The 27941-nt window shown below is 41.0% G+C and overlaps 1 protein-coding gene across 1 annotated transcript in view; it reads left to right on the top strand.

Moving 5' to 3' along the window:
• Positions 1-2061: 2061 nt before the first annotated feature.
• LOC114201500 (sodium/glucose cotransporter 1-like) overlaps positions 2062-27941 on the top strand; it is a 65680-nt gene continuing 39800 nt past the window's right edge. The window contains 4 exon segments of the mRNA XM_088019404.1: positions 2062-2121; positions 6402-6470; positions 11654-11761; positions 12992-13051. Of these exon segments, the coding sequence (XP_087875530.1) occupies positions 2080-2121; positions 6402-6470; positions 11654-11761; positions 12992-13051 (279 nt within the window). The 5' untranslated portion in view covers positions 2062-2079.

The following is a 27941-nucleotide window of genomic DNA, read 5'->3' as shown; positions in this document are numbered from 1 at the left end:
CATTAAAAATATAGAATAAAAGTGAAAAAATAAAATGTCTTTTAAAAAAGGAAATATAAATCAAAACCACAATGAGATATTACTTCAAACTTGGTAGGATGGCTATTATCAAAAATACAGGAGATGACAGGTGTTGGCTAGGATGTAGAGAAAAGGGAAAACACTACTGGTGAGAATGTAAACTGGCACAGCCTCTGTGGAAAACAGCATAAAAATTTTTCAAAACATTAAAAATAGAACAATTACCCGATCTAGCAATTCCACTTCTGGGTATATATCCAAAGGAAATAAAGTCACTATCTCAAAGAGAAATCTGCACTCCCATGTTCATTGCAGCATTATACAGTAGCCAAGATATGGAAGCAACCTAAGTGTCCATGGACAGATGCATGGATAAAGAAAATGTGGTATATATGTACACAATAGAAGATTATTTAGTCTTACAACAGAAGGAAACCCTGCTATCTGCAACAACATGGATAAACCTGGAGGGCATTATGCTAAGTGAAGAAAACCGGGCACAGAGAGACATTATATGATCTCACTTATATGTGAAATCTAAAGAGAGAGAGAGAGAGAAAGAAAAAAAGTCAAACTCATAGTAACAGAAAGTAGAATAGAATGGTGATTACCAGATTACCAGAAGCTAGGGCAGGCATGGCGGAGGGGGGGGGGGAGGAGAGATATTGATCAAAAGGTACAAACTTTCAGTCATAAGATGAATAAATTCTACAGACCTAGCGTACAGCATGGTCATCATAATGTACTGCATACTTGAAATTTGCTAACAGAGTAGATCTCAAGTGTTCTTAACATGCACACACACAAAGTGGTAATGGTGATTAATATGTTAATTAGATCATGGTAATTACTTCAAATATATACATTTATCAAAATCATCTACACCTTAAATATCACTTACATCTTAAATATGTACAATTTTTGTCAATTATACCTCAATAAAGCTGGAATAAAATAAAATAACATCTGTGATTCATAGTACATTTCTTTTGGATACCCTTGAACTTAAACTAGAACTATACACTATATACGCTGTGATCACAGACCTGTGACGGGCTACCGGTAGGTACAAGCCTCCCCCTCCTTGTGTTCATAAATTCAATTTGCTAATTGCAAGAATCAAATGAGTTAACATGTGCAAAGTGCATAGAAGGGGATATGGTTGGTACCTAGCAAGAACTATTATGTTAGCTATTATTATTGTTATAAGCATTTTTTGGTGTTATTAGTATTATTAACCAAAATTTCTAAAAAGACAGTTTAGCAGAAAAACACCTTTCGCAGAGAAATCAAGTAGACTAATGCTTGGCCCAGATTAAAAAATGCTCACAGCACCAGTAAAAGATCAAATTGCAAAAAGCGGGGGCCCTCTGTAATCAGTTAGTCCAAGCAGGACCCTGACTAGGGTGAGGCGAGTGAGGCATTTCCCGTGGTGCAAACTTTAAGGGGGCACTGAAAAACTCAGGACTCAGGAGAAATAGTATTCCAAGGTACTTGTTTTACTAAATCCAAATTAACACAAGTCCACAATGAACCAAATGTGAAAATCGTAAATAAAGACAGAGGCAGGATCACGGGCTTCTCACTTTGCCCCAGGCTTCATAGTGGCTCAGAAAGATACACTGTGAACCGATCCTGCCTCTGTAGCCTCACGCTTGGCCCCACCCTCAGCCCAACTCACAGTCTCCCCATAAAGGGAGTGCAGTCCACACAGCGGGGGCCGTTGTGCCTGGAACAGCAGTGACGAAGGGCTTTTCGTTTTCTCACTCAATAGACCAACCACTAAGGAAGCATCCGCAGCCTGGGGGGATCCGGGCGTGCTGGGCGCCGGGGCCTGCCGGGAACTCCCAGGCTGCCCTGCGGCCCTTCCCGGGATGCTCTGCAGGCGGCGGCGGCGGCGGCGGAGTCACAGCCAAAGCCAAGGCCGTTGCCACCTCCTCTGACAGCCCGCAGTGCTCGCCTGGCGGAAGCACCACCATGGGCTTTTCATGGAATGACAACATCTCAAGCTGGAGTACTTTGGGCTCCAGTGTCAGTAGCGACCTAGACATCCTGGTGATGGTTTTGTACTTCCTCTTGGTCCTGGGCATCAGGCTGTGGGTACGTCGGGGCTCGGAGGGGAGGGCAGGGCCCTGGACACCAGGCTGGGTTTGACCCGCTCCATGCCAGTCACCTGGTCCCCACCTCGCGTCCCACCCCACCCCAGTACCCTCCCATCCCTGTCCTGGCCTGTGCATAGCCCTCCGAGGAGACCTCTCCCTTCTCCCTCTGCCCAGCTCCTCCCCTCCCTTCCAGCCAAGAGTAAATAAAGGCAGGTCCTCAGTAACGGAGCCATCCTCTACTAACCCCACGTTTCCTCCCCACCTCCCGAATAAACAAGCAGGCCCAAATCCCCCTGTGCCTGCTGCCTGGAACCTAAGAGGTGTTTGGCAAGCAGTCAGTGTTATGATCATCATGATGGTGGTGGTAATAATGACAGCTAATGCTGATTAGGACCTTGGGTGTGCCAGGTCTGTCCTGAGTGCTTTAAGTTCACCGCATCCTCACAACCGCACTGTGAATAATATACTGTCATTCCCTCCAGTTTCACGGTTGAAGAATCTGAGGTTCAAAGAGGTTCAGTAGCAACCAAGGAATGATTGTGTTCAGGTTCAACCCTAGAGTTGCCTGATCTGACTCATGAGCTTAACCCCTTTGCCTTGCTAGCAAAATCTCAAAGGTCACATGTAACTTAGGGCTCTAAGCATTCCCTCTAAATTTGAATGAAAAGTTGTTGTTGTTGTTTCTTTCTCCAGGGTCTCTTAAGAGGCCGGAGACCATGTCTCCTTTACTGCCGTATGCCCACTAGAGCTTAGCATATAAGCACTCAGGTCTTTAACCATACTACCCAAAGACAGGCCCTGCCTAGGAGGAGCCTGCCTGTGTTCCAGTTAAAGATCGGATGGATATGAAAGGTTTGGCTGGTGTCATGGTGTCACCCCTCGGGTAAGCTGTTAATGGTCAGAAGCTTCTGCCTGGCCTGCTTCACCAAGCAGGAGTGTCTGGTGACTGCCACCATTCACTAACCAGTGGGAAAGTCCTCATTCTGGGTGGCCCCCACCCAGCTGAAGCTTTTCATGCCCATGTGACCTTTACTTTGAGACATTTCACCAGATCACAAACAGGATCTTACTGTGCGGAGTCTGGCCTTTCAAAGTGCCATCATTGGCCCCTCCGTTTGAGGGCTTACAGTAAGTCATTATGCTGTTAGTAAGCAGATAGAGTACTGAAGTCAAGGTCTCCATCCTATTAAGAGAATTTTATACCAAAAGAGAAAATATAGGCCCTTTATTCCAAACATAAAGGAGAAATCCGGGGTATTTATCCAGCTCATTCAAACAAAAGATTTTTTAAAAATTGGCCTCAGTTATGAGAAACATACTTCTAAGTGACCTATGGACACAGGGGCTCTGAGTAACAAGTACTTGTTTTGGGACCCTTCCCCTAGTGCTCGTATTGAATGAGGAAGCCCCCACCCAGCTTTCTTCCAGGCCTGGTTGGGGCCTAAGTCTGGTCAAGGTCAGAGGACTAGTGAGCCATCTGGTCATTTCCAAAAGAAACCTGCTGCTCCTTCTGTTCTTCTGGGAGCCATAAAACATGCACAGTTACCCAGAATGCTTCAGTCTTTTTCCTTCTTTGTATTAGTATCTTTCCATTTGTTCTTTTTGAAAATCATATATTGTTTTTAGTTAGGAAAGTATTACATGCTCATTGTAAGAAGTAAAAAGATGCATACATAAGGCATATTACTGTTCTTCCCCCATCCGTGCCCATCCTTCCGAGGTAACCATGGGTCGTGTACCCTTCCTCGCCTTTCTCGGTGCGTACGCAAGCATGCGGAGACATATGTGGAGTTTTTGTCTTTTGTCTTTACAGAGATGTGATCATATCATACACGTTACGCTGCAGCTCATTTTTTTCCCCACTTACTATATATGGAGAGAGTCCTATAGGTCAATAGATAGAGATTCAGCTTATGTTTTTATTAGCTGCCTAGTAGTCCTACAAACATGTGTACTCTTCACCTCTTCCATACTGAGACTTAGATTGTTGCCAGCTGTGGTTTTTGATGTATTGATGCTTTTAATCTGTGTAGCATGGATTCCCGAAATTAGAACTGCTGGGTCAGAAGTATACGTTTACCTGAAATTTAGTAGATGTTACTAAATGCCAACCCCCCAAGCTTATTGAGATTTACTTTACTTCTCTCACAGGCAGGGTATGATCATGCTCTTTTCCCCCAAGATTTGCTTGTTACCGCTTGTGTGTGTGTGTATGTGTGTTGCCAGCCTGATGGGTGAATAGTGGTTTGTTGTTGTAGTTTTGATTTGCACTTCCTAGACTCCTAGTGAGGTTGAGCATCTTTTTATGAGTTTATTGTCCATGGATTTTCTTCTCCTGTGAGTAGCCAGTTTATTTGTCATTTTGTATTTGGGTTGCTTGACTTTGCTTTTATCAACTTCTCCGTCATTTGACTTGCTCATATGTTTTCCCCAAGCTATCATTTGTCCAGACCAGTGTCAACTGCTGATATTTGGGACCAGATAATTCATTGTGGGCGCCTGTCCTATATGTTACAGGATGCTTGGAAGTATCCCCGACCCCTACCCATTCACAACCAAAAATGTCTCCAAACATTGCCAAACATTCCCTGGGTGGATGGGGCAAAAACCACCTCTGGTTGAGAACAGTGGTCTGAACTGTTAATGGTGTCTTTCTGTCATTTGAGCTTTTGTTAACTTTGAGGAAGCCAACTATCTCTCTTTTCCTTTGTATCTTGTAGATTTCCTGCCTTGCTTAGGAAATTTTTCTCCCATTCCAAGGTCATACAAATATTATCCTAAATTTTCTTCTAATATTTTATAGTTTTTTGTCATATTTAAATCTCTAGGACATCTGAAATTTATTTTTATATATGATGTGATGCATGAGTCTAGCTTTCTTTTCTTCCAGTTATTAAACCACCCTTTTCTCACTGAACTGATTGCCCACATTCGCACAGATGGGACTCCTTTCTGCAAGCATTCATCAATTCCTGTCTGCTGAGGCCCCAGGGAACTGGGAAATCTTAGTCTTTGCTGCTGGTGCCTTGGCTCTTACAGGATGGTCAAGGGGGGAAAACTTACACTTTTTTTGGTTTGTTTTCTCTTTTATCAATGTCAGCCCAAAGATCTTTGAGAAAGTGTTGGCTGTATCTTCTTCCCCACCAACCTGGCTGCTGTGGTTATGTTATTTTTTTTTAAGATTTTTATTTATTTATTTGACAGAGGGATAGAGAGAGAGCACAAGTAGGCAGAATGGCAGGCAGAGGGAGAGGGAGAAGCAGGCTCTCCGCCGAGGAGGGAGCCAGACATGGGGCTCGATCTGAGGACCCTGGGATCATGACCTGAGCCAGAGGCAGCCGCTTAATCGACCGAGCCACCCAGATGCCCCTGTGGTTGTGTTATTATTCCAGAAATAGAGCACGGAGGAAGGAAGAGGCAGGGACAGACACCTACGCCACCTTCTTCCCAGGATCTCCTCTTCTTACTGTCTGGTCCTCTCTTTCCATAAAGAGAGGATGCTTTTATTCATGGAAACTCCTTTTAAAAGTTTTACAGCTGATACCTTCCTTAGAAAAGTTCAACTCTGCACATAGCAAGCCCTTTAAAATATTTAGTGAATAGATGAAGTGAGACTAACTTAAAGCGTCTGATTTGGAGAGTTGTTTCTGTGGCTTAAGGCTTTATGATGCAAGGGGACCCCACTATAACGCAGATACCTCAGATGGCAGTTTTTAAGTTCACTCTTCCCACGGAAACACTGTCAACTAGCTGTCATCCTCAGGTTGTGCTGGTTCTACCCAATCCAGGAAATCCGCAGGATTGTCTTTTCACCACATCGGAGTCTGGGAATCAGAGCTGGGAGCCTGAGTAAGAGGACGTGGATGTGTTGGAAGGACACCATAGTGATGGCAGAGTGACTCCTGTCCTGGGAGAAGCTAGGCACATGTTCAGATTTGCCATTCCTGACTGATCCAGACATTCGCTAACCACTTATCTCCCAGACTCTGCCGGAGACTATGGCACTGGTTAACTAGTTGGGAAAGACTAAAGCAATATTATTTTCCCAAGAGTGTAGAGAAATGGAAACGTCCATGCAGTCAGACCTGAAAGAGACTGTAGCCTCCAGCTAGGCAGCCATGAGCCTTTGTTGTAACTCAGTGGGTAGGGGCTTCTATTCCTAAAAAGGAAGAAGGGGAGAATGGATTTGGCGATCTCTGCTAAAAAGAAGTGAAGGTGATGGTTTGAGAGATTGGTGTCTTTGGAGCAGTTTGTTTCTTGTATTTCTTTGTTTTTAAGGCTATCCTGTCAGGCATTCGTGGGACAGTAGAAGACTTCTTCCTGGCTGGCCACAATCTAGCATGGTGGCAATGCCTCGAGTGTGGCAATCCACGTTGGGGAGCCACACGTGAATTTCTCTGTTACTTTAATGTAGATGTCTCATACCCAAAATAATTTGAAGTTGCTCATTTGGGAGAGTCATTCCATTAGAGTTTGCATAACTCTGAAGGTTTCCATGTGATTCAGTTTAATTCACTAACCATTTATGAGGTACCTCGTATGTACAAAGCATTGTTCTAGGTTCCAGGATACAGGTTGGAAATAGACAGTCTTGCCCTCTGGAAACAAACACTCTGGAATGGGAGTTGGATGTGTATCCAGCAAATCATAGCACGTTTCAGTGCAGTACAGTGAGTCTGGTGGGAGGTGCGCAGGGCAGGTACGGATGAAAGGTAAATTCAGGCTTGCTAGGTGGCGATGGTGCAACACAGGAAAGGCCTTACAGAGGTTGGGTTGTTCGAGCAGGATGTGGAGGTGGAGTGGGTGTTTGGCTGGTAGAGTGTGAGGGTATTCCAGGCAGAGGGAACAGCATATGCCAAAGCTTGGAGGTGTGGAACTGCATGATGCTGGATGGAGGGAGGTGGAGTAGAAACATTTTTTGTCTTTTATGTATTAAATAATTTATTCATTTTTCTGAGTGATTCCATCCAAGAGGAGTGCCTCAAAAACCCCCCAGCAGCAGAGGCAGCTGCCTGTCCATGACCCCGTGCCCATGATGGAGTGGGTAGGGGTACCCCAGGGAGAAGGAGGATGTGGGTAACTAGCAGGGCCCAGAGTTGAGGACCCTAGTCAAGCCTGAGCCAGGGCTGTTTTATAGCTTATTATGTAAAAAAATGTGCCTGCATTTCCTACACAGGAGTGTAAGCTACATTTAGAGCATTGTGTAAGAAGTGGGCCCTTACTCACTAATATTCTTTGCCCCCAAATGTTAACCAGTCTTATGGCAAAGATTTGGTTTTTCACACTGGGGTAACGCTTCAAAGAGAGAAGTCTTGTCTCGGGAGGAGAAGGTGCCTTTATTCAAAGGGTCGAGGAAAGTACACTTACTAACTCTGATGGATCCAACAACCTGGCAGAAATAGCTTTGCCTCTTAGCTGGGAGATTTGGGGAAAAGTGGTTTCCTGGTGTCAACTCTCTGAATTATACTTGAATCTTCTTTTTTAATTTATAAACCTGGTTTAGAAAGAGATTGAATGCAGCAAAGAAATATTTGCAATGGGCCTCCTCCCTTAGTTTATTTTTCTGTGGAGGATTCTAGCAACACAGTCTCTTCCTGGGCTGTATGGCCCCCAGTCTTTTGCCTCAGCCTCCCTTAGACCTGAAATCATGTTTTCTGTACCCAGAGAAACGGCAGTGTGCTTCCCACATTATCTTGTGTAACTGGCGCTTGTAATGGTTTTCCAGGAGACACTAACATGCTTTGGCCTCCCGATGTTTATATATCTTATGATTTATTAATTTCTTTGCTGTGGCTTCTCTTTCCGTTGTTAGGATTATTGCTTAATGAGCAAAATATACTATGGTGTTATTAAGGGAAATTGAATTAGAAGAATGATTTTTGCCACTCTGGCTTTCTTTTTTGTTTTATATTCTTCTTCAATTAGCAGATATCTGATGGGTATCAATTGCTCTTGTCAAGGCCCGCCACATGACTTATCTTTTCTTTCTTTTTCTTTCTTTCCTTTTTTTTTTTTTTTTTTAACTGTACATGGCTTACTCTTGTGGCCAGTTCCCAGTCCTCATCTCAGCTGGTTTGGCAGTGGTGAAACTCTGAGACTCTCCGTCCTCCCTCCCTCCCTGTTTTGTCGCCTTTCTCTCCTCTTTTCCAGCTGCCTCCCCAACTGCTAATGGTCAGTCTCCCTGGCTGGCTCTCCCCCATCTCTCTTGCTTCTGAATGCTGGAGGTCCCCAGGGCTCACGCCTGACCACTTCTCTCCAATTACACTCACACACTCGGCAACTCCTCTAGCTCATGGCATTGAATACCAGTTACATGCTAACAAATCCCAGGTCCCTCCCATGAACTCGACTTGCTTGTGACTCCTGCACTATTCAGTACCTGCACTCAAGGAGTCTGTCAGGTATCCCAAACTGAAGAAGTCCCAAAGGGAGCTTTGGACCTTCCTCCACAAATCTGCTCCTGCCACCATCTTCCCTGTCTCCCGAATAGCAAGTCCATCCTTCTGGTTGCTCGGGTTGACAAACATGGAGTCTTGTTAGACGCTTTAGTCTCTCTTATACCCAATATCCCATCCATCAGGAAATCCTATGACTCGATCTAAAAGATAAATTTCAAATCTGACCGCTTCCCATCAACTCTACCTCCGGGTCTGTGCTGCTGCTGTCTCTCACCTGGATTCATTGTAACAGCCTCTTGGACCTCCTCTTTCTACCTTGGCCCTTGTATACCCAATCACAGCAGAGCAGCTAAAAGGAGCCTATTAAAAGTCAAGCCAAACCATGTCACTTCTCTGCTTAAAACCCTCTTGGGGCTCCCATGTCACCCAGAAAGAAAGCCCCACTGCTTACAATGGCATATAGTAGGGCAAAGATGATCTGCACCTTGTTACCTCTCTGAGCTTGCCTCTCAGATGCCTGTCCCCAGCTCTATCCAGTGTCCTTGAACAACCCAGCTGTGCTTCTCCCTCAGGGCCTTTGCCCCTGCTGCTCTATTCAGCGGGAGCACTCTCCCCACAATCCCCATGGCTTGCTCCCCACCTCTTCTGATCTTCCTCAGCTCTTCTCTCAGACAGTCTACCCTGACCACCCAATTTCCCAGTACTTCCTATCCACTTCCCCACCTTTTTTTTTTTTTTTTAACTCTGTAGGACTTATCGCTGTCTATCATGCTATAAGATAATCCTTGGAGTGCTTGGGTGGTTCATTCGGTTAAGTGTCCAATTCTTGGTTTCAGCTCAGGTCATGCATGATCTCAGTGTTCTGGGATTGAGCCCTAAGTTGGGCTCCGCACTCAGCTTGAGATTCTTTTCCTTCCTCTCTCTCCTCTTCTTTCTCCCTCCACTATCTCCATCCCCCTCTGCTCCTCCCCCCACTCAGGTGCATGTGCATGCTCTCTCTCTCAAATAAATAAATAAATAAATAAATAGCTTTAAAATAATCCTCTAATTTATTTTGTTTATTCTCTTTTTCCCAAAAGAATGTTGGCTTCATGAGGGCAGGGTTTTTTTTTTTTAATTTTATTTATTTTTGAGAGAGAGAGAATGACAGAGAGAGAGAATGCGAGGAGTGAGGGTCAGAGGGAGAAGCAGACTCCCCGCTGAGCAGGGAGCCCGATGCGGGACTCGGTCCCGGGACTCCAGGATCATGACCTGAGCCGAAGGCAGTCGCCCAACCAACTGAGCCACCCAGGCGCCCTGAGGGCAGGGATTTTTGTCTACTTTACTCACTAGTGTATCCCTAATATCTAGAAAAGTGCCTGGACATAGTTGGCAATGAACATTTATTAGTAGTTATTGAATTAATGAATGGTGCCTTTTAAACCCACCTTTTAATTTAATCATGTGCTAGTATCTTCCAACATCTATAAAACATAGATAGGTGGATTTATTTTATACTTATATGCAGTTGCATAGTGCTACATCATATGAACATTCCATCATTTATACACCATCTTATTGGGCAATTTAGATTGTATATAACTTTTCACTGTTATGGTAAATGTAGTGAACATTTTTTTTTTTTTAGATTTTCTATTTATTTATTTGAGAGAAAGAGAGAGGTAGCAAGAGAGAGCACAAACAGGGGGAAGAGGGAGAAGCAGGCTCCCTACTGAGCAGAGAGCCCGGCATGGGGCTTCAATCCCAGGACCCCAGGATCATGACCCAAGCCAAAGGCAGATGCTTAATGGCAGCTTAACCAACTGAGCCATCTAGGCGCCCCTGTAGTGAACATTCTTAATAACAAAATAACTAGTATTACTTGAGTACTTATATGTGCCACTTCTAAGACTTATTTTTTTTTTTTTTTTTTGCCTTACAATTGTCGCTGTTAAGGTATTTGGTGTCTGTATGTTCTCAACTATGTCTTATTAGTGCATTTTACCTTTTACTTATTAAAAAAAAACCCTCTGTCTGTTTAATGCTTTTGGTCTTGAATGTTACTTTTTCTTATGTCAATATTGTCAATGCTGGGGTGTCTGTTTGTTTTTACCTAAAAGGTTTTGTTATTTGCAGCCTCTCTTGATAATTTGGTTTTAAATCTATCTCATGTCAAGAGCATAATATTTGGATTTTGGTTTTGAACGGAGTGGCTATCTCTACTCAACCAAAAAGCATTATTGGTAAGGAGAGATTCTGCTCATTTAAATACCTCTAGGATTTTTTCTTTTGAAAGTAACAGATGTTGATTGTAAAAAACCCAAAAGTTACAGTCTAAGTATAGAACTTGAAATTTTCTTCTCATTCCATCTCTATAACCACAATTCCAGAAATATTTTGTTATATGTCTATATATATACATATATATAGCCAGAATCACTCCCATGCATATTTTCCACAAGTGTAAGATGCACACATAAAATTTTAATGAAATTATATTATACATACTGCTTACCTTATTGTTTAATGAAAAGTTCCTTTATTCTTTCTGTATGCTACATTGTATTTCTTTTTTTTTAAGATTTTATTTATGTATTTGTCAGAGAGAGAGCACAAGCAGGGGGGGTGGCAGGCAGAGGGAGAAGCAGGCTCCACACTGAGCAGGGAGCCCGATGCGGTACTCGATCCCAGGACCCTAGGATCATCATGACCTGAGCCGAAGGCAGACGCTTCACCACACCGACTGAGCCACCCAGGCATCCCGCTACATTGTATTTCATCATATTAATGTACCTTAGTATTCTAACCAGTCTCTTACAGCTAATTAGTTAAATTGTTGATATTTTTAAATTATTTGAAACAATGATGAAATCACACTCTGCTAATATTTCTGCAGTAGGGAACCGCCAGGAAGCCGTTGGGGCAGGTGAAGGGTGATTCCATAAGGATAGCCATCCTTCTCTTTTCCCTTTCTCCCTCCTCACTGGGCTTCTAATTTATGGTTAGGGTTTGGGTAGAAGAAACACAAAGGGGAATTCTGCCCAGAGAATGTCCCTTTTGAGAAAGTGGAAAATTCAGTTTGAGTTTACATTTGTGAAAATCATTTCTTGGAGTTGGACTCAGAGTTCTGATAGGTGATTGCCTTTTGATTTTCAGATAGGTGCTTCTCTTTTTGCCTCGAATATTGGCAGTAGCCACTTTATGGACCTGGCTGGAATAGGAGCAACTTCAGGGATTGCTGTTGGGGCCTTTGAGTGGAACGTGAGTAATACCTTGTACAACCACTAACCTCCCTCTTTACCGTTGTCCAAATAAAACTCACAGACATAAAAACTTGCTTTCAACCTCCAGTAAATATTGAAGACTTCTGGAGAAGACATGGAAGAAAGGAAGCAAGTCTTTGATTTCTCAAAAAGCCTGTGTCAGTTTTTGTTCTTCTTAGTTACTAAAGTTAATGAAGGGACAGAGAATGTTTACATTCCAAGGGTCATAGCAACACAGTGAACAAAGAGCTATTAGGAGACTAATCAAGTATGGAAAAGAGAAAAGATCATATTAACATTTAAGTATATGTGTACATATACATTTGTGTTTAGATATACTTACAGATATATATGTATATACATGTGTACATATATGTATGTATATGCAGTATGTATTGAGAATTGGCTTAACTGAGCTCTTCAAGATATTCAGCTAATTATGGCAAAACTCCTAATTGACCTATTAAGAATACCAGGTTTCAACTATAAAACTTATGAATGGATTAGTTATTTAATCTGTGGGATATGTTTGTTGTAGGACATAGAATTTGTTCACTATATAAGTTCAATATAAGTGAATTTATAAGTCTTGGGCTTATTAATTTATCTCTGTATAAGTCATGTGACTTTTCTGGATAAGTCAGAAATTTCCCTACTTTCTGAGTCTCGTCTTTCTACAAAAATAAAGGATAATTCTAGCAGAGTCGATGTCAAACCTAGCAGGAAGCCCTGATTTTTACCACAATTTACCTCTCAGAATTTACTAGCATCTGCTTTATATATTCAGCTTACCTTACCCCTTCTTTGTAAGAAAGCCAGAGCCAAATTAATTACTTAATTTCAGTAACTTGTATGAAATTTTGGTAGAGCTTCTCCCCCATTTCTCTGAATGGTTTCTGATTTTTTTCTTTTTTTTTTTTTAACTATCTTTATATAGATAAGCCACCTTTAGTCCTATTTGGAAGTAGGCAAGCAATAAATTAAAAATAAATCCCCTGAAAACTGGTTCAGTTAACCCCCCAAAATTAAGAATGACTCTTTCATAGGCAAAGATCAAGTGCCTTAAGTAGTTTGTTATACTGGAAGGTGTCCACTTGGGCTTTTGTTTGTAAGTTTCCCCAGTACTGATACATTTGTTAGTCTCAAAACAGATAGTCACCAAGATTGCATCTCATTTAAGAGCTTGGCCTAGATGAGACCCTGATGTAATTCTTCTTCTTGCTTTCAGGCTCCATTTCTGCTCTGTGTTCTTGGTTGGGTATTTTCTCCTATTTACATTAAAGCTGGGGTAAGTGTCCATTATCAGTTAATCTGTTCTCTATAATATTTTTTCTTACAAATACTGCATGTGTACATAAAAACATCCTGGAGGACAAGTTAAATTTCTCAGTCTTTTGATCCTTGTACTGACTTCCCTAAATCCTGAGAAATGCCTGAAATAACATCATTCTGCCTTGGGTACACAGATACCAGTAATTGCTCACTGCTACACTCCAGGCCTTATTCAAGGGTCCACTTTTTAGGGCTTTTATAGAAAACGTTTTAAAACTTTATCTAAAAATAAGACCCAAATAAATGAAGAGAACAAATATGTTAATGACTGGAAGACAATATCCTAAAAATGTTAGTTCTTTCCAAATTGGTCTGTACTTGGAATGAAACTCCAAACAAAATCCAAACAGAATTTTTTAGGAACTTGACATGATTCTAAAAGGTATGTAGGAGATAAGGGGATAAAGACATGTCAGTGTCCAGCTGAGAGAGACAGAGACCCTCTAGGCTGCATATCTGTGAAGACATGTGGACTGACATCATCAACATGGTGGAATAAGAGCTTTCTACTGTCTTCCCTCAAAGAACACCAATTTAGACAATCACCCATAGATAAGAGGGCCTTTGTAGAAGTCCAGAAATCCACTGGAGAAGTTCTAGCACACTGCTGGAGAAAAAGAAAATCCAAGATTAGACGTATTAAAGAAAATGAGAGGAACAATTTCAGTGTACCTATGTCACCCCTCCCCCAAGGTGACACAGCTTACTGCCAAGAGAGACCTTCTCAGCCTGAGATTTCTCCCACAGGGGAAATTGAGAGCATGGGAGTAAATGTCCATGTATCCAGGTGTGCAGGAGTCTGCAAAGAAGACCCACTTCTTTCTCACCCCATCCAGAATATAGAAGTGTGCTACACATCTGGGGGAGTAGGGTAGGGAGTGGCTGAGAGAACAGCAGCCAGGGCTCTCAGATGGCATCAGAGGAACACAGATCCTACTGACCACTGTGCAGACTTATCAGGAAGGCTGCCAGTGAGCTACTGGGGTCTCCTCACCTACAGATCCCCCCAGTTGGCCCAAGGGCACCCTGACATGCCACACACGTCACCCACCTACACCTCCATCCTGTGGCCAGCTCCTTTTGTGCATCCCTGATGGTGGAAAGAACAAGTCTTTTTTTGCAGAAAGTTAGCATTCACAGAAAACCGGACTGTGTGGAATTGGGAGAAAGCACACAAACTTGAGCATTCGGCATTGCCCTAGGGAAAGCAAGCAAAGGAGAGGCTGTCAGAACTTGGGCTGGCTTTGCAGGATCAAGAGAAGATATATAAACTTAAAATTGCCCCCCCCAAAAGAAGCAAGAAGTGTGGAACAGGTATATCCACAGAAAAGGTCTGAGAAAGCTTCAGAATTTCTAGCAAGGCTTACAGAAGGTATTTCTCTCCAAAACCAGTCAGTAAAGACGAGGAGGTGACTGCTTCCTCAAATGCAAAGACAGTACTACAAAATTTGAGGAACATGAAAAATCAAGGAAACATGGCACCACCAGAGGAATACAGTTTTCCAGTAACCAACTCTAAAGGAACAGAGATCTGAAATCTGTTTAACAAATAATGCAAAATAGTTGTTTGAAGGAAGCTTGGTGACTACAAGAAAACACAGAAAGACAATAAAATAAGGAAAACAATATGAGACGGAAATGAGAAGTTTAACAGAGAGATAGAAATCATGAAAATAAACAAATTCTGGGGTGGGAGAATACAATGGATAAAATGAAAAGTGCAATACAGAGCATAAGGAGCAGACTGGATCAAGCAGAAGAATCTATGAAGTAGAAGACAGGTCATTTGAAATTATTCAGTCAAGGGGACAATGAAAAAGAGTTAGGAAAGCCTATGAGACTATGGGATACCATTAAGAGAAACAACCCACACATTATAGGGCTCCCAGAAGAAGAGAGGAGAAAGGGACAGAAAGCTTATTTAAAGAAATAACTTCATTTTAGAAGTTATCAGGGGAGAGATTTAGATATCCAAGATCATGAAGATCATAAGTCCCCCCAATTTCAACCCAAAACTATATTCTCCCAAAACACATTTTAATAAAATTGTCTAAAATCAAAGAGAAAAAATTAAAAACAACAAGAGAAAAAATCCTCACATACAAGGGAACCCCCCATAATGCTATTAGCAGATTTCTTAGCAGGAGCCTTGCAGGCCAGGAGAGAGTGGTATGATATATTCAAAGTGATAAAAAAAAAAAAAAAAACTACCAACCAGGTATACCTTATGTGATAAAGTTGTCCTTCAGAAATGAAGGAGAAATAAAGACCTTCCCAAACAAACAATAGCTGATGGAGTTCATCACCACCAAAGCTGTCTTACAAAAAATGCTGAAAGGAGTTCTTCAAGCTGAAATGGAAGGGTGCTAATTAGTAACATGAAAATATGAAAATAAACAATACCCTGATAAAGGTAAGTATATAGTCAATTTCAGAGTAGTAAATATTGTAAAATGATGGTATGTTAATCACTTAACTCCAGCTTAAAGGTTAAAATACAAAAGTATTAAAAATAACTATAGCTACAATTACTTGTTGATAGATACATAATATAAAAAGTAAATTGTGACATCAAAAACATAACCTGTTTGGGGCGGGGAGTAAAAGGGTACAGTTTTTGTATGTGATCAAAGTTAACACCTTAAAATAGACTGTTACATCTATGAGAAGTTTTATGTAAACCCCATGGTAACCAAAAAGCAAAAAGTTACAAAAGATAAATAGGAAATGAAGGCATACTGCTAAGGAAAATCATCAGTTCACAAAGGAAGACAGCAAGAGAGGAAGAAAGTAAGGGAATTACAAAACTACCAGAAAACAATAAGATGGCATTAGTAAGCCCTTATGTGTCAATAATTACTTTAAATATAAATGAATTAAATTCTTCAATCAAAAGGCATAGAGTGGCTAAATGGAATTGAAAATTAACATGGTGACTATCATTGACAATACCATATTATATACTTAAAAATTGCTAAGAGAGTAAATCTTGAAAGTTCTCAGTATTAAAAAAAAAGATAATGACATGAGGTGTTGGATATATTAACTAACCTTACTGTGATAATCATTTCACGAGTATATGTATATCAAATCGTGTTGTACACCTTAAATTTACACAGTGTTATATGTCATTATATATCCATAAAGCTGGAAAAAAGAAATAAAATGTATGCAAAAATGCAGACGCATAAGAATAGCAAAGATACTCCTATCAAAGAAAAATAAGGATTGCCTTACCAAATATCAAGACTTACTCTAAAGCTATAGTAATTAAGACAGTATGATATTGATAAAAGGATAAAAACATTAACAAGTGAAAGAGGAAAATAACCCAGGAAGACTCATATATATGGACATTTGATTTATGACATCAGTGGTGCTGCAGATCACTGAGGAAAGGAGGGTCGATTGACTATCATATGAAAAAAATCAAACTGGATGCCTATTCTACACAAAAATAATTTTAGATTGATTAAAGACTTAAACAGGAAAGGTAAAAGATTTTAAACTTCATAAGGAAGTATAGGATGTCTTTATGTCTTTGAGATAGAGAAAGATTTTAAAGTGAGCTGGAAAAAGCTTAAATCTCTGGCTGACCACCAATGTATGCATGCATGAGAACCCAGGGAACCAAAAAAAGACAGAAACTTGAGGGAGCTCTACCCTGCAGAGATAGAGCTGCACCTGTGAGATCTGTGACTTTATAGTGCCTAGGATTGAGTACATTCCCCAGCCCACACAATGTAGGCAGTGGATAGCAGAAGTCTTGCTCATAACAGAGGACTGACAAAACAACAGGAAATTTATGTGGGAACTCTAAAAACAAAGGTACCAAAGAGAGGATTAACCTCCAAATCTGTATATAAATTCTGCACAAAACCCTGACTGACTGCCAGACTACTCAAGTGCAGGGAAAATCTCCAGACCAGGCTAAATTCGCAGCAGCTAAAAGCTTAAGAAAAAAAAAAAAAAAAACAAGCAGAGACATCAGCTGCTACACACTGCAGGATGGGGGTGGGAGGTGGGATGGCATGAAAGATGTTGCAGTTTGAATCCAGGCAGATTAATTGCCTACAAAAACAAGAAACAGCAATCCTCAGAACAAAACAGATTCTAGAATGCAATATCATATGATTGATGATGGCCAGTCTGCAACCAAGAATAATTAGACATACAAAGAAATGGAATTATAAATGTGACCCAGACTTCAAGAGAAAAAGCAATAAATAGAAACTGACTCTGACCAGGCCCAGATGTTGATTTAACAAAGACTTCAAACCTACAATTATAAATACGTTCAAAGAAGTAAAAGAAAGTGTGATATCAATAAATAAGCAAATAGGGCCTCTCAACAGAGAAATTGAAACTATAGAAAAGAACCAAATGGAAATTCTAGAGTTGAAAAGCACAGTAGCTGAAATGAAAAAGTCACAAGAGGACCTCAACAGCACAAACAAGATGGCAAATGAGAGAAATCAGTGAACTTGAGGAAAATAGGAATTACCCAGGAGAAAGAACAGAAGGGAAAATATTTGAAGAAAAAGGAAGAAAACCACAGAGACCTATGATAAAATATCAAACAGTCCAACATGCATGTACTTGGTATCCCAGAAAGAAAAGAGAGAGAAAGAGGCAGGAAAAAAAATTTTTGAAGAAATAATAACTGAAAATATTCTAAGTTTGGAATTTACTGATATAAAAAGCTTAACAAACACCAATAAACACACAAAAAGCTACACTTAGGTTTACATCATAGTCAGACTTCAAAAGAAGAAATTTTGAAAGAAGCAAAAGAAAAAGAACACATTACGTGCAGGGGAGAAATGGTACAGTTAATGGATAAGATATAAATGGAAGATATAATGGAAGCCAGGAAATATTTGAATGACATATTCAAATGCTGAAAGGAAGAAAAATCTGTCAACCAAGAATTCCATATCCAGCAAAAGTACTCTTCAAAAATGTAGATGAAGATGGAACTGGAGGGTGTTATGCTGAGTGAAATAAGTCAATCAAAGAAAGACATGTATCATATGACCTTACTGATATGAGGAATTCTTAATCTCAGGAAACAAACTGAGGGTTGCTGGAGTGGTGGGGGGTGGGAGGGATGGGGCGGCTGGGTGATAGACATTGGGGAGGGTATGTGCTATGGTGAGTGCTGTGAATTGTGCAAGACTGTTGAATCACAGATCTGTACCTCTGAAACAAATAATGCAATATATGTTAAGAAAAAAAAAAGAAGATAGCAGGAGGGGAAGAATGAAGGGGGGTAAATCAGAGGGGGAGACGAACCATGAGAGATGATGGACTCTGAAAAACAAACTGAGGGTTCTAGAGGGGAGGGGGGGAGGGGGATGGGTTAGCCTGGTGGTGGGTATTAAAGAGGGCACGCTCTGCATGGAGCACTGGGTGTTATACACAAACAATGAATCATGGAACACTACATCAAAAACTAATGATGTAATGTATGGTGATTAACATAACAATAAAAAAATTTTTTAAATGTAGATGAAATGTATATAAATAGCAAATCATTATTTGTACACCTAAAACTAATATTTATATGTCAATTTCACCTTAATTTTTAAAAACTTAGTGCCAAAAAAAAAGAGGGTGACTAAGTAGGGAAAGATTTCTCAACTAGGACACAAAAAGCATAAACCACACACAGAGGAAGAAATTGATGTGTAGGACTTCAAAATAAAATTTTAAACTTTGACTCTTTGAAAGATATTTTTAAGAAAATGAAAAGTCAAGCTAGAGATTGGGGGAAATATTTTTAGAACATATTTACAGTAAAAGACTTATATCCACAATATGTATTTTGTCTGTAAAAAAGAAAAAAACTTAAAACTCAGTAAAAAAATTTTTTGAATAGCTGTTTCACCAAAGAAAATAGACAAATGGCAAATAATCACATGAAAAGATGCTCACTACAAGTGATCATTAGGAAAACGCTACGTAGGATAAGAGACCGCTGTACCAGAATGCCTAAGAGGAGAAAGACTGACACTAACAAGAGCTGGAAAGGGTGTGGGGCAGCTGGGACTCATACATTTCTCGAGGAAATGCAGAATGGCACAGCCACGTCTGGGAGGACAGTTTGGCAGTTTCCTCACAAATTAAACCTGACCACCCAGCCAGTATTTCCCAAGATCTAGAGCTTTATGTACCCCAGAGAAATGAAAACACATGTCCACACACAAATCTGTACGTGAAGCTTCATAGCAGTTATGTTCCTACTAGCCAAATCTAGAAATAATCTAGATTGCTGCAGGAGAGTGGACACATAGCACGCAACATGGTATATATACCAAGCAGCACTAAAAAGGCATTCTGCAACCATGTGGCTGAGTCTCAAGAACATCAGCCCAGGGAAAGAAGCAGGACATTAAAAAGTACATAGTATATGATTTTGTTTATTTAAAATTCTAGAAAAAGCAAATCAGTGGGGACAGCTGATACTGGGTGGGGTGGAGGCCTTGATTGCAAATCCTAGGGGGCTCGGGGGGGGGCGTTAAGAATGCTTAATATTTCGAGTATGGTGGTGATTACATAACTGTGTACATTTTCCCAAACTCATCAAACTTTACGCTTAAAATGGGAGAATTTCACTGAATAGAGCTATCCGAAGACCCAGCAATTGCACTACCAGGTATTTACCCAAAGGATACAAACATGATCTGAAGGGGCACCTACATCCCAATGTTTATAACAGCAATGTCCACAATAGCCAAACTATGGAAAGAGCCCAGATGTCCATCAACAGATGAATGGATAAAGAAGATGTGGTATGTATACACAAAGGAATATTCCTCAGCCATCAAAAAGGATGAAATCTTACCATTTACATCGACGTGGATGGAACTGGAGGGTATTATGCTGAGTGAAATAAGTTAATCAGAGAAAGACAATTATATGGTTTCATTCATATGTGGAATTTAAGGAACAAAACAGAGGATCGTAGGGGAAGGGAGGAAAAAATAAAATAAGATGAAATCAGAGAGGGAAACAAACCATGGGAGACTCTTAACTATAGGAAACAAACTGAGGGTTGTTGGAGGGGAGGTGGGGAAGGACGGGGATAATTGGGTGATGGGCATTAAGGAGGGCATGTGATGTAATGAGGACTGGGTGTTAAATGTAACTGATGAATTACTGAGCCTTACATCTGAAGCTAAAGATACACTAAAAGTTAACTAATTTAAATAAAATAAGTTAAAACAAGTTGAAAATAAAATTTTTTTGTTACAGATTTTATTTATTTATTTGAGAGAGAGAGAATGAGGGAGAGAAAGTGCACGAGAAGGGGTAGGGTCAGAGGGAGAAGCAGATCCCCACTGAGCAGGGAGCCTGATGTGGCACTCGATCCCGGGACTCCAGGATCATGACCTGAGCCGAAGGCAGTTGCTTAACCAACTGAGCCACCCAGGCGCCCCAAGTTGAAAATTTTTAAATATTTGTAGAGAGGCATTAAAAATGTGGAAGGCTTACTTGCCCTACAGCCTAGCATCTGCAGTGGTGAAGCCATCAGCCCAGGAAAATTACCTCAGATTGGGACTGCATATTGGGATAAGGTCTTTAAAGACCTTAAAATTAAGTTAAAATCAGATCATTAGGGTGGGCCTAATCTAGTAAGACCTTATAAGAAGAGAACATTTGGACAGAGACATACAGAGGAAAGAGGAAAGGAAGACACAAGGAGATGACGGCCACCAACAAGCCAAGGACAGAGGCCTGGAACGGCCCCCCTCCCTCACAGGCCCCAGAAGGAACGAAGCCTGCTGACACCTTGAACTTCCAGCCTCCAGAACTGTGAGACAGTAACATTTCTACTGCTTAAGGCCTCGTTCGGCCACACTCTGGGACAGCAGCTCTGGCAAACGAATTCAAGCCGCAAGTGTAAAACAGCTTAGAACATCACTGAGAAAGAGCCATATTTGGCAGTGTATGATTAAGAACCAAACAGAAGGTGAATATATTAAAGTCCTAGGTGTTTAGGAGAGGACACGTGGTCCCTGTGAAGTCCGCAGGTAAATTTTCATAAAGCAGATGGAATTTGAGGTAGAACTTAAAATAGACATGTGAGCAGGTGAACATGAGGATACTCAGGACAGGCGGTGGAACAGTATACATTTAACTATTATTCATTCACCTACCATGAGCCAGGCACTGTGCCTGGGTCCAGGAATCTAATGAACAAAGAGGCACACTCCCTGACATGGGGTGCCCACAGCCCGAGACAATGGAAGTCAAAGTGAACAGGATTGGGCGGAGCAAGATGGTGGAGGAGTAGGAGACCTGGATTTCGTCTGGTCTCAGGAATTCAGCTGAATAGGGATCAAACCATTCTGAACACCTACAAAATCAACAGGAGATCAAAGATAAGAAGAGTAACAACTCTCTGAACAGATAAGCGATCACTTTCTGGAAGGTAGGACGTGCAAAGTGAATCCGAGGCGATATTCGGGAGGATAGACGGCAGGGGAGGGGGCCTCTGTCGGCAGCTTCTGGCAAGTGATAGAGCCGCGGAGCACAAAATCAGAACTTTTAGGAGCCGGCTCCGCTGAGGGACGTCGCTCCAGTGGCTAAGCGAGGGGTGGAACCCTCACGGGACAGTGTGGTCTCAGGACCCTCGGGGTCACAGAAAGACCGGGGCTGCCTGAGGGCTGCAGAGCTCCCAGGTATCGGAGCGGGGAAGCCGGCTGCAGAGACGGAGCCAAGGCGCAGGCTCTCAGCTCGGGGTTGCCATAAACTGTGATCCGCGGCCCAGTCGGGCCACTGCTCCTCCAGCAGGGACCCAACAAGCAGCAGAGCTGGGGAGACTCTCCTTCCTCCCCTGGGAGGAGCGGCACGGGAGCGCACCGCAGGGATCTGCTGGGTTTGGAGATTCCACATGGGGTCGGGTGCCAGGCATAGAAACGCTCGATCACAGGCCGGGTGAGCACAGAGTGCGGCCGGAGACCGGGGAGACGGGAGTGACTGCTTTTCTCTGGGGGTGCACTGAGGAGCGGGGCCCTGAGTTCTCAGCTCCTCCGGGCGGAGATTGGGAGGCCACCATTTTCGCCCTGTCCTCCAAAGCTGTACCGAGAGCTTGCAGGAAACAAAAGCTCCTGAGAGCAAACCCGAGCAGCTTGCTTAGCCCGGATGGACAAGGGCGGGGCAATTCCGCCTCCGGCAAAGACATATGGGAACCACAGCAACAGGCCCCTCCCCCAGAAGATCAGCATGAACAGCCAGCAAGCGAAGACCAAGGGGAATACTGCACATAGAATTCATGGCTTTTTTACCATAATTCATTAGTTTTTCAAAGTGAATTTTTTAACTGTTCTTTTTTAATTTTTCTTTTTCCCTTTTTCAAACAACATCTTATCAATCCCTTTTTTAAAAAAAAACATTTTTTATTTTTCATTTTTAGACTAATATTTTTATCCCTTCAGAGTAGTTACCCTTATTTTTGGCATATATATATAAGTTGTTCTCTCTTTAAAATTTTGAGATACAATTTCTTCTAACAGATCAAAATATACCCTAAATCACTAGTGTATGGCGTTGTTCTATTCTTCTGCCTGATCACATTCTCTCCCTTTTTTTTTCTTTTTCTTTTTAAATCTTCTTCTTTCTTTTTAAAAACAACTTATTATCTTATCAATTCCTTTTATAAAATCTTTTATAATTTTCATCTTTACAGTCATCTGCCATCCCTTCATTGTATCAACCCTTATTTTGTACATATATAAGTCTTTCTTCCTTTAAAATTTGAGCAGGCACTTTCTTCTAACAGACCAAAATATGCCCAAAAGCTAGTGTGTGGCACTGATCTATGCACTAGCCTGATCATATTTGATCATATTCTGTTTTTTTTTTGTTTTCTTCTGTTTTTGTTTGTTTTTATCTTTTTCTTTTTCCTTTTTTTTTCTTCTCTTCTTTCTTTCCCTTTCTTGTCCCCTGGTTTCAGGTCTTTTCTGATTTGTATAGAGTATAGTTGCTGGAGACGTTGTTAACCTGTTAGCATTTTGTTCTCTCATTCATCTGTTCTCCTCTGCACAAAATGACAAGATGAAAAAAATCGCCTCAGCAAAAAGAACAACAGGTAGTACCATCTGCCAGGGACCTACTCAATACTGACATTAGTACGATGTCGGACCTAGAGTTCAGAATCATGACTTTAAAGATACTAGCTGGGCTTGAAAAAAGCGTGGAAGTTATTAGAGAAACCCTTTCTGGAGAAATAAAAGAACTAAAATCTAACCAAGTCGAAATCAAAAAGGCTATTAATAAGGTACAATCAAAAATGGGGGCACTAACTGCTAGGATAAATGAGGCAGAAGAAAGAATCAGCGATATAAAAGACCAAATGATGGAAAATAAAGAGGCTGAGAAAAAGAGAGATAAACAACTACAGGATCACAAGGGCAGAATTCGAGAGATAAGCGATACAATAAGACGAAACAACATTAGAATAATTGGGATCCCAGAAGAAGAAGAAAGAGAAAGAGGGCAGAAGGTATATTGGAGCAAATAATAGCAGAGAACTTCCCTAATGTGGGGAAGGAAACAGGCATCAAAATCCAGGAGGCACAGAGAACCCCTCTCAGAATCAATAAAAATAGGTCAACACCTCGACATCTAGTAGTAAAACTTATGAGTCTCAGAGACAAAGAGAAAATCCTGAAAGCAGCTCGGGAGAAGAGATATGTAACCTACAATGGTAGAAACATTAGATTGGCAACAGACCTATCCACAGAGACCTGGCAGGCCAGAAAGGACTGGCATGATATCTTCAGAGCACTAAACGAGAAAAATATGCAGCCAAGAATACTATATCCAGCTAGGCTATCATTGAAAATAGAAGGAGAGATAAAAAACTTCCAGGACAAACAAAAACTAAAGGAATTTGTGAACACAAAACCAGCCCTACAAGAAATATTGAAAGAGGTCCTCTAAGCAAAAAGAGAGCCTAAAAGCAGCATAGATCAGAAAGGAACACAGACAATATACAGTAACAGTCACTTTACAAGCAATACAATGGCACTAAATTCATACCTTTCAATAGTTACCCTGAATGTAAATGGGCTCAATGCCCCAATCAAAAGACACAGGCTATCAGATTGGATTAAAAAACAAGACCCATCAATATGCTGTCTGCAAGAGACTCATTTTAGACCCAAAGACACCCCCACATTGAAAGTGAGGGGGTGGAAAACCATTTACCATGCTCATGGACACCAAAAGAAAGCTGGGGTGGCAATCCTTATATCAGACGAATTAGATTTTAAAACAAAGACTGTAATAGATGAAGAAGGACACTATATCCTACTTAAAGGGTCTATCCAACAAGAAGATCTAACAATTGTAAATATCTATGCCCCTAACGTGGGAGCAGCCAATTATATAAGGCAATCAATAACAAAAGCAAAGAAACACATTGACAACAATACAATAATAGTGGGGGACTTTAACACCCCCCTAACTGAAATGGACAGATCATCTAAGCAAAAGATCAAGAAGGAAATAAAGACTTTAAATGAAACACTGGACCAAATGGACTTTACAGACATATTCAGAACATTCCATCCCAAAGCAACAGAATACACATTCTTCTCTAGTGCCCATGGAACATTCTCCAGAATAGATCACATCCTAGGTCACAAATCAGGTCTCAACCGGTACCAAAAGATTAGGATTATTCCCTGCATATTTTCAGACCACAATGCTTTGAAACTAGAACTCAATCACAAGAGGAAAGTCGGAAAGAACTCAAATACATGGAGGCTAAAGAGCATCCTACTAAAGAATGAATGGGTCAACCAGGAAATTAAAGAAGAATTAAAAAAATTCATGGAAACCAATGAAAATGAAAACACAACTGTCCAAAATCTTTGGGATACAGCAAAGGCAGTCCTAAGAGGAAAGTATATAGCAATACAAGCCTTTCTCAAGAAACAAGAAAGGTCTCAAATACACAACCTAACCCTACACCTAAAGGAGCTGGAGAAAGAACAGCAAATAAAGCCTAAACCCAGCAGGAGAAGAGAAATCATAAAGATCAGAGCAGAAATCAATGAACTAGAAACCAAAAGAACAGTAGAACAGATCAACGAAACTAGGAGCTGGTTCTTTGAAAGAATTAAAAAGATTGATAAACCCCTAGCCAGACTTATCAAAAAGAAAAGAGAAAGACCCAAATCAACAAAATCATGAATGAAAGAGGAGAGATCACAGCCAACACCAAAGCAATACAAACAATTATAAGAACATATTATGAGCAACTCTATGCCAGCAAATTATCTAATTATCTAACCTGGAAGAAATGGGTGCTAGAGATGTATCAACTACCAAAATTGAACCAGGAAGAAATAGAAAACCTGAACAGACCTATAACCACTAAGGAAATTGAAGCAGTCATCAAAAATCTCCCAACAAACAAAAGCCCAGGGCCAGATGGCTTCCCAGGGGAATTCTATCAGACATTTCAAGAAGAATTAATACCTATTCTCCTGTAACTGTTCCAAAAAATAGAAATGGAAGGAAAACTTCCAAACTCATTTTATGAGGCCACCATTACCTTGATCCCAAAACCAGACAAAGACCCCATCCAAAAGCAGAATTACAGACCAATATCCTTGATGAACATGGATGCAAAAATGCTCACCAAAATACTAGCCAATAGGATCCAACAGTACATTAAATGGATTATTCACCATGACCAAGTGGGATTTATCCCTGGGCTGGAAGGCTGGTTCAACATCCACAAATCAATCAACGTGATACAATACATTAACAAAAGAAAGAACAAGAATCATATGATCCTCTCAATAGATGCAGAAAAAGCATTTGACAAAGTACAGCATCCTTTCTTGATCAAAACTCTTCAGAGTATAGGGATAGAGGGTACATACCTCAATATCATAAAAGCCATCTATGAAAAACCTACAGCCAATATCATTCCCAATGGGGAAAAGCTGAGAGCTTTTCCCCTAAGGTCAGGAACGCGGCAGGGATGTCCACTCTCACCACTGCTATTCAACATAGTATTAGAAGTCCTAGCCACAGCAATCAGACAACAAAAAGAAATCAAAGGCATCCAAATCGGCAAAGAGGAAGTCAAACTCTCACTCTTTGCAGATGATATGATACTGTATGTGGAAAACCCAAAAGACTCCACCCCAAAACTGCTAGAACTCATACAGGAATTCAGTAAAGTGGCAGGATATAAAATCAATGCACAGAAATCAGTGGCATTCCTATACACCAACAACAAGACAGAAGAGAGACAAATCAAGGAGTCGATCCCATTTACAATTGCACCCAAAACCATAAGATACCTAGGAATAAATTTAACCAAAGAGGCAAAGGATCTGTACTCAGAAAACTCTAAAATATTCAGGAAAGAAATTGAAGAAGACACAAAGAAATGGAAAAACGTTCCATGCTCATGGATTGGAAGAACCAACATTGTGAAGATGTCAATGCTACCTAGAGCAATCTACACATTCAATGCAATCCCCATCAAAATACCATCCACTTTTTTCAAAGAAATGGAACAAATAATCCTAAAATTTGTATGGAACCAGAAGAGACCCCGAATAGCCAGAGGAATATTGAAAAAGAAAAGCAAAGCTGGTGGCATCACAATTCCAGACTTCCAGCTCTATTACAAAGCTGTCGTCATCAAGACAGTATGGTACTGGCACAAGAACAGACACATAGATCAATGGAACAGAATCGAGAGCCCAGACATGGACCCCCAACTCTATGGTCAACACATCTTTGACAAAGCAGGAAAGAACGTCCAGTGGAAAAAAGACAGTCTCTTCAACAAATGGTGTTGGGGAAATTGGACAGCCACATGCAGAAGAATGAAACTGGACCATTTCCTTACACCACACACAAAAATAGACTCCAAATGGTTGAAAGACCTAAATGTGAGACAGGAGTCCATCCAAATCCTAAAGGAGAACACAGGCAGCAACCTCTTCGACCTCGGCCGCAGCAACTTCTTCCTAGAAACATCGCCAAAGGCAAGGGAAGCAAGGGCAAAAATGAACTATTGGGATTTCATCAAGATAAAAAGCTTTTGCACAGCAAAAGAAACAGTCCACAAAACCAAAAGACAACCGACAGAATGGGAGAAAATATTTGCAAATGACATATCAGATAAAGGGCTAGTATCCAAAATCTATAAAGAACTTATCAAACTCAACACCCAAAGAACAAATAATCCAATCAAGAAATGGGCAGAAGACATGAACAGACATTTTTCCAAAGAAGACATCCAAATGGCCAACAGACACATGAAAAAGTGCTCAACATCGCTCGGCATCAGGGAAATCCAAATCAAAACCTCAATGAGATACCACCTCACACCAGTCAGAATGGCTAAAATTAACAAGTCAGGAAACAACAGATGCTGGCGGGGATGTGGAGAAAGGGGAACCCTCCTACACTGTTGGTGGGAATGCAAGTTGGTGCAACCACTCTGGAAAACAATATGGAGGTTCCTCAAACAGTTGAAAATAGAGCTACCATACGATCCAGCAATTGCACTACAGGGTATTTACCCCAAAGATACAAATGGAGGGATCCGAAGGGGTACGTGCACCCCAATGTTTATAGCAGCAATGTCCACAATAGCTAAACTGTGGAAAGAGCCAAGATGCCCATCGACAGATGAATGGATAAAGAAGAAGTGGTATATATACCCAATGGAATATTATGCAGCCATCAAAAGGAATGAGATCTTGCCATTTGCAACGACTGGATGGAACTGGAGGGTGTTATGCTGAGTGAAATAAGTCAATCAGAGAAATACATGTATCATATGACCTCACTGATATGAG

This window comes from Eumetopias jubatus, unplaced genomic scaffold (assembly GCF_037043125.1).
Source record: "Eumetopias jubatus isolate StellerSeaLion01/CBP00866 unplaced genomic scaffold, mEumJub1_p1.0 scaffold_16, whole genome shotgun sequence".
NCBI lineage: Eukaryota > Metazoa > Chordata > Mammalia > Carnivora > Otariidae > Eumetopias > Eumetopias jubatus.
The sequence above is the reverse complement of the archived record's forward strand: the minus strand, read 5'-3'. Positions and strand labels throughout refer to the sequence as shown.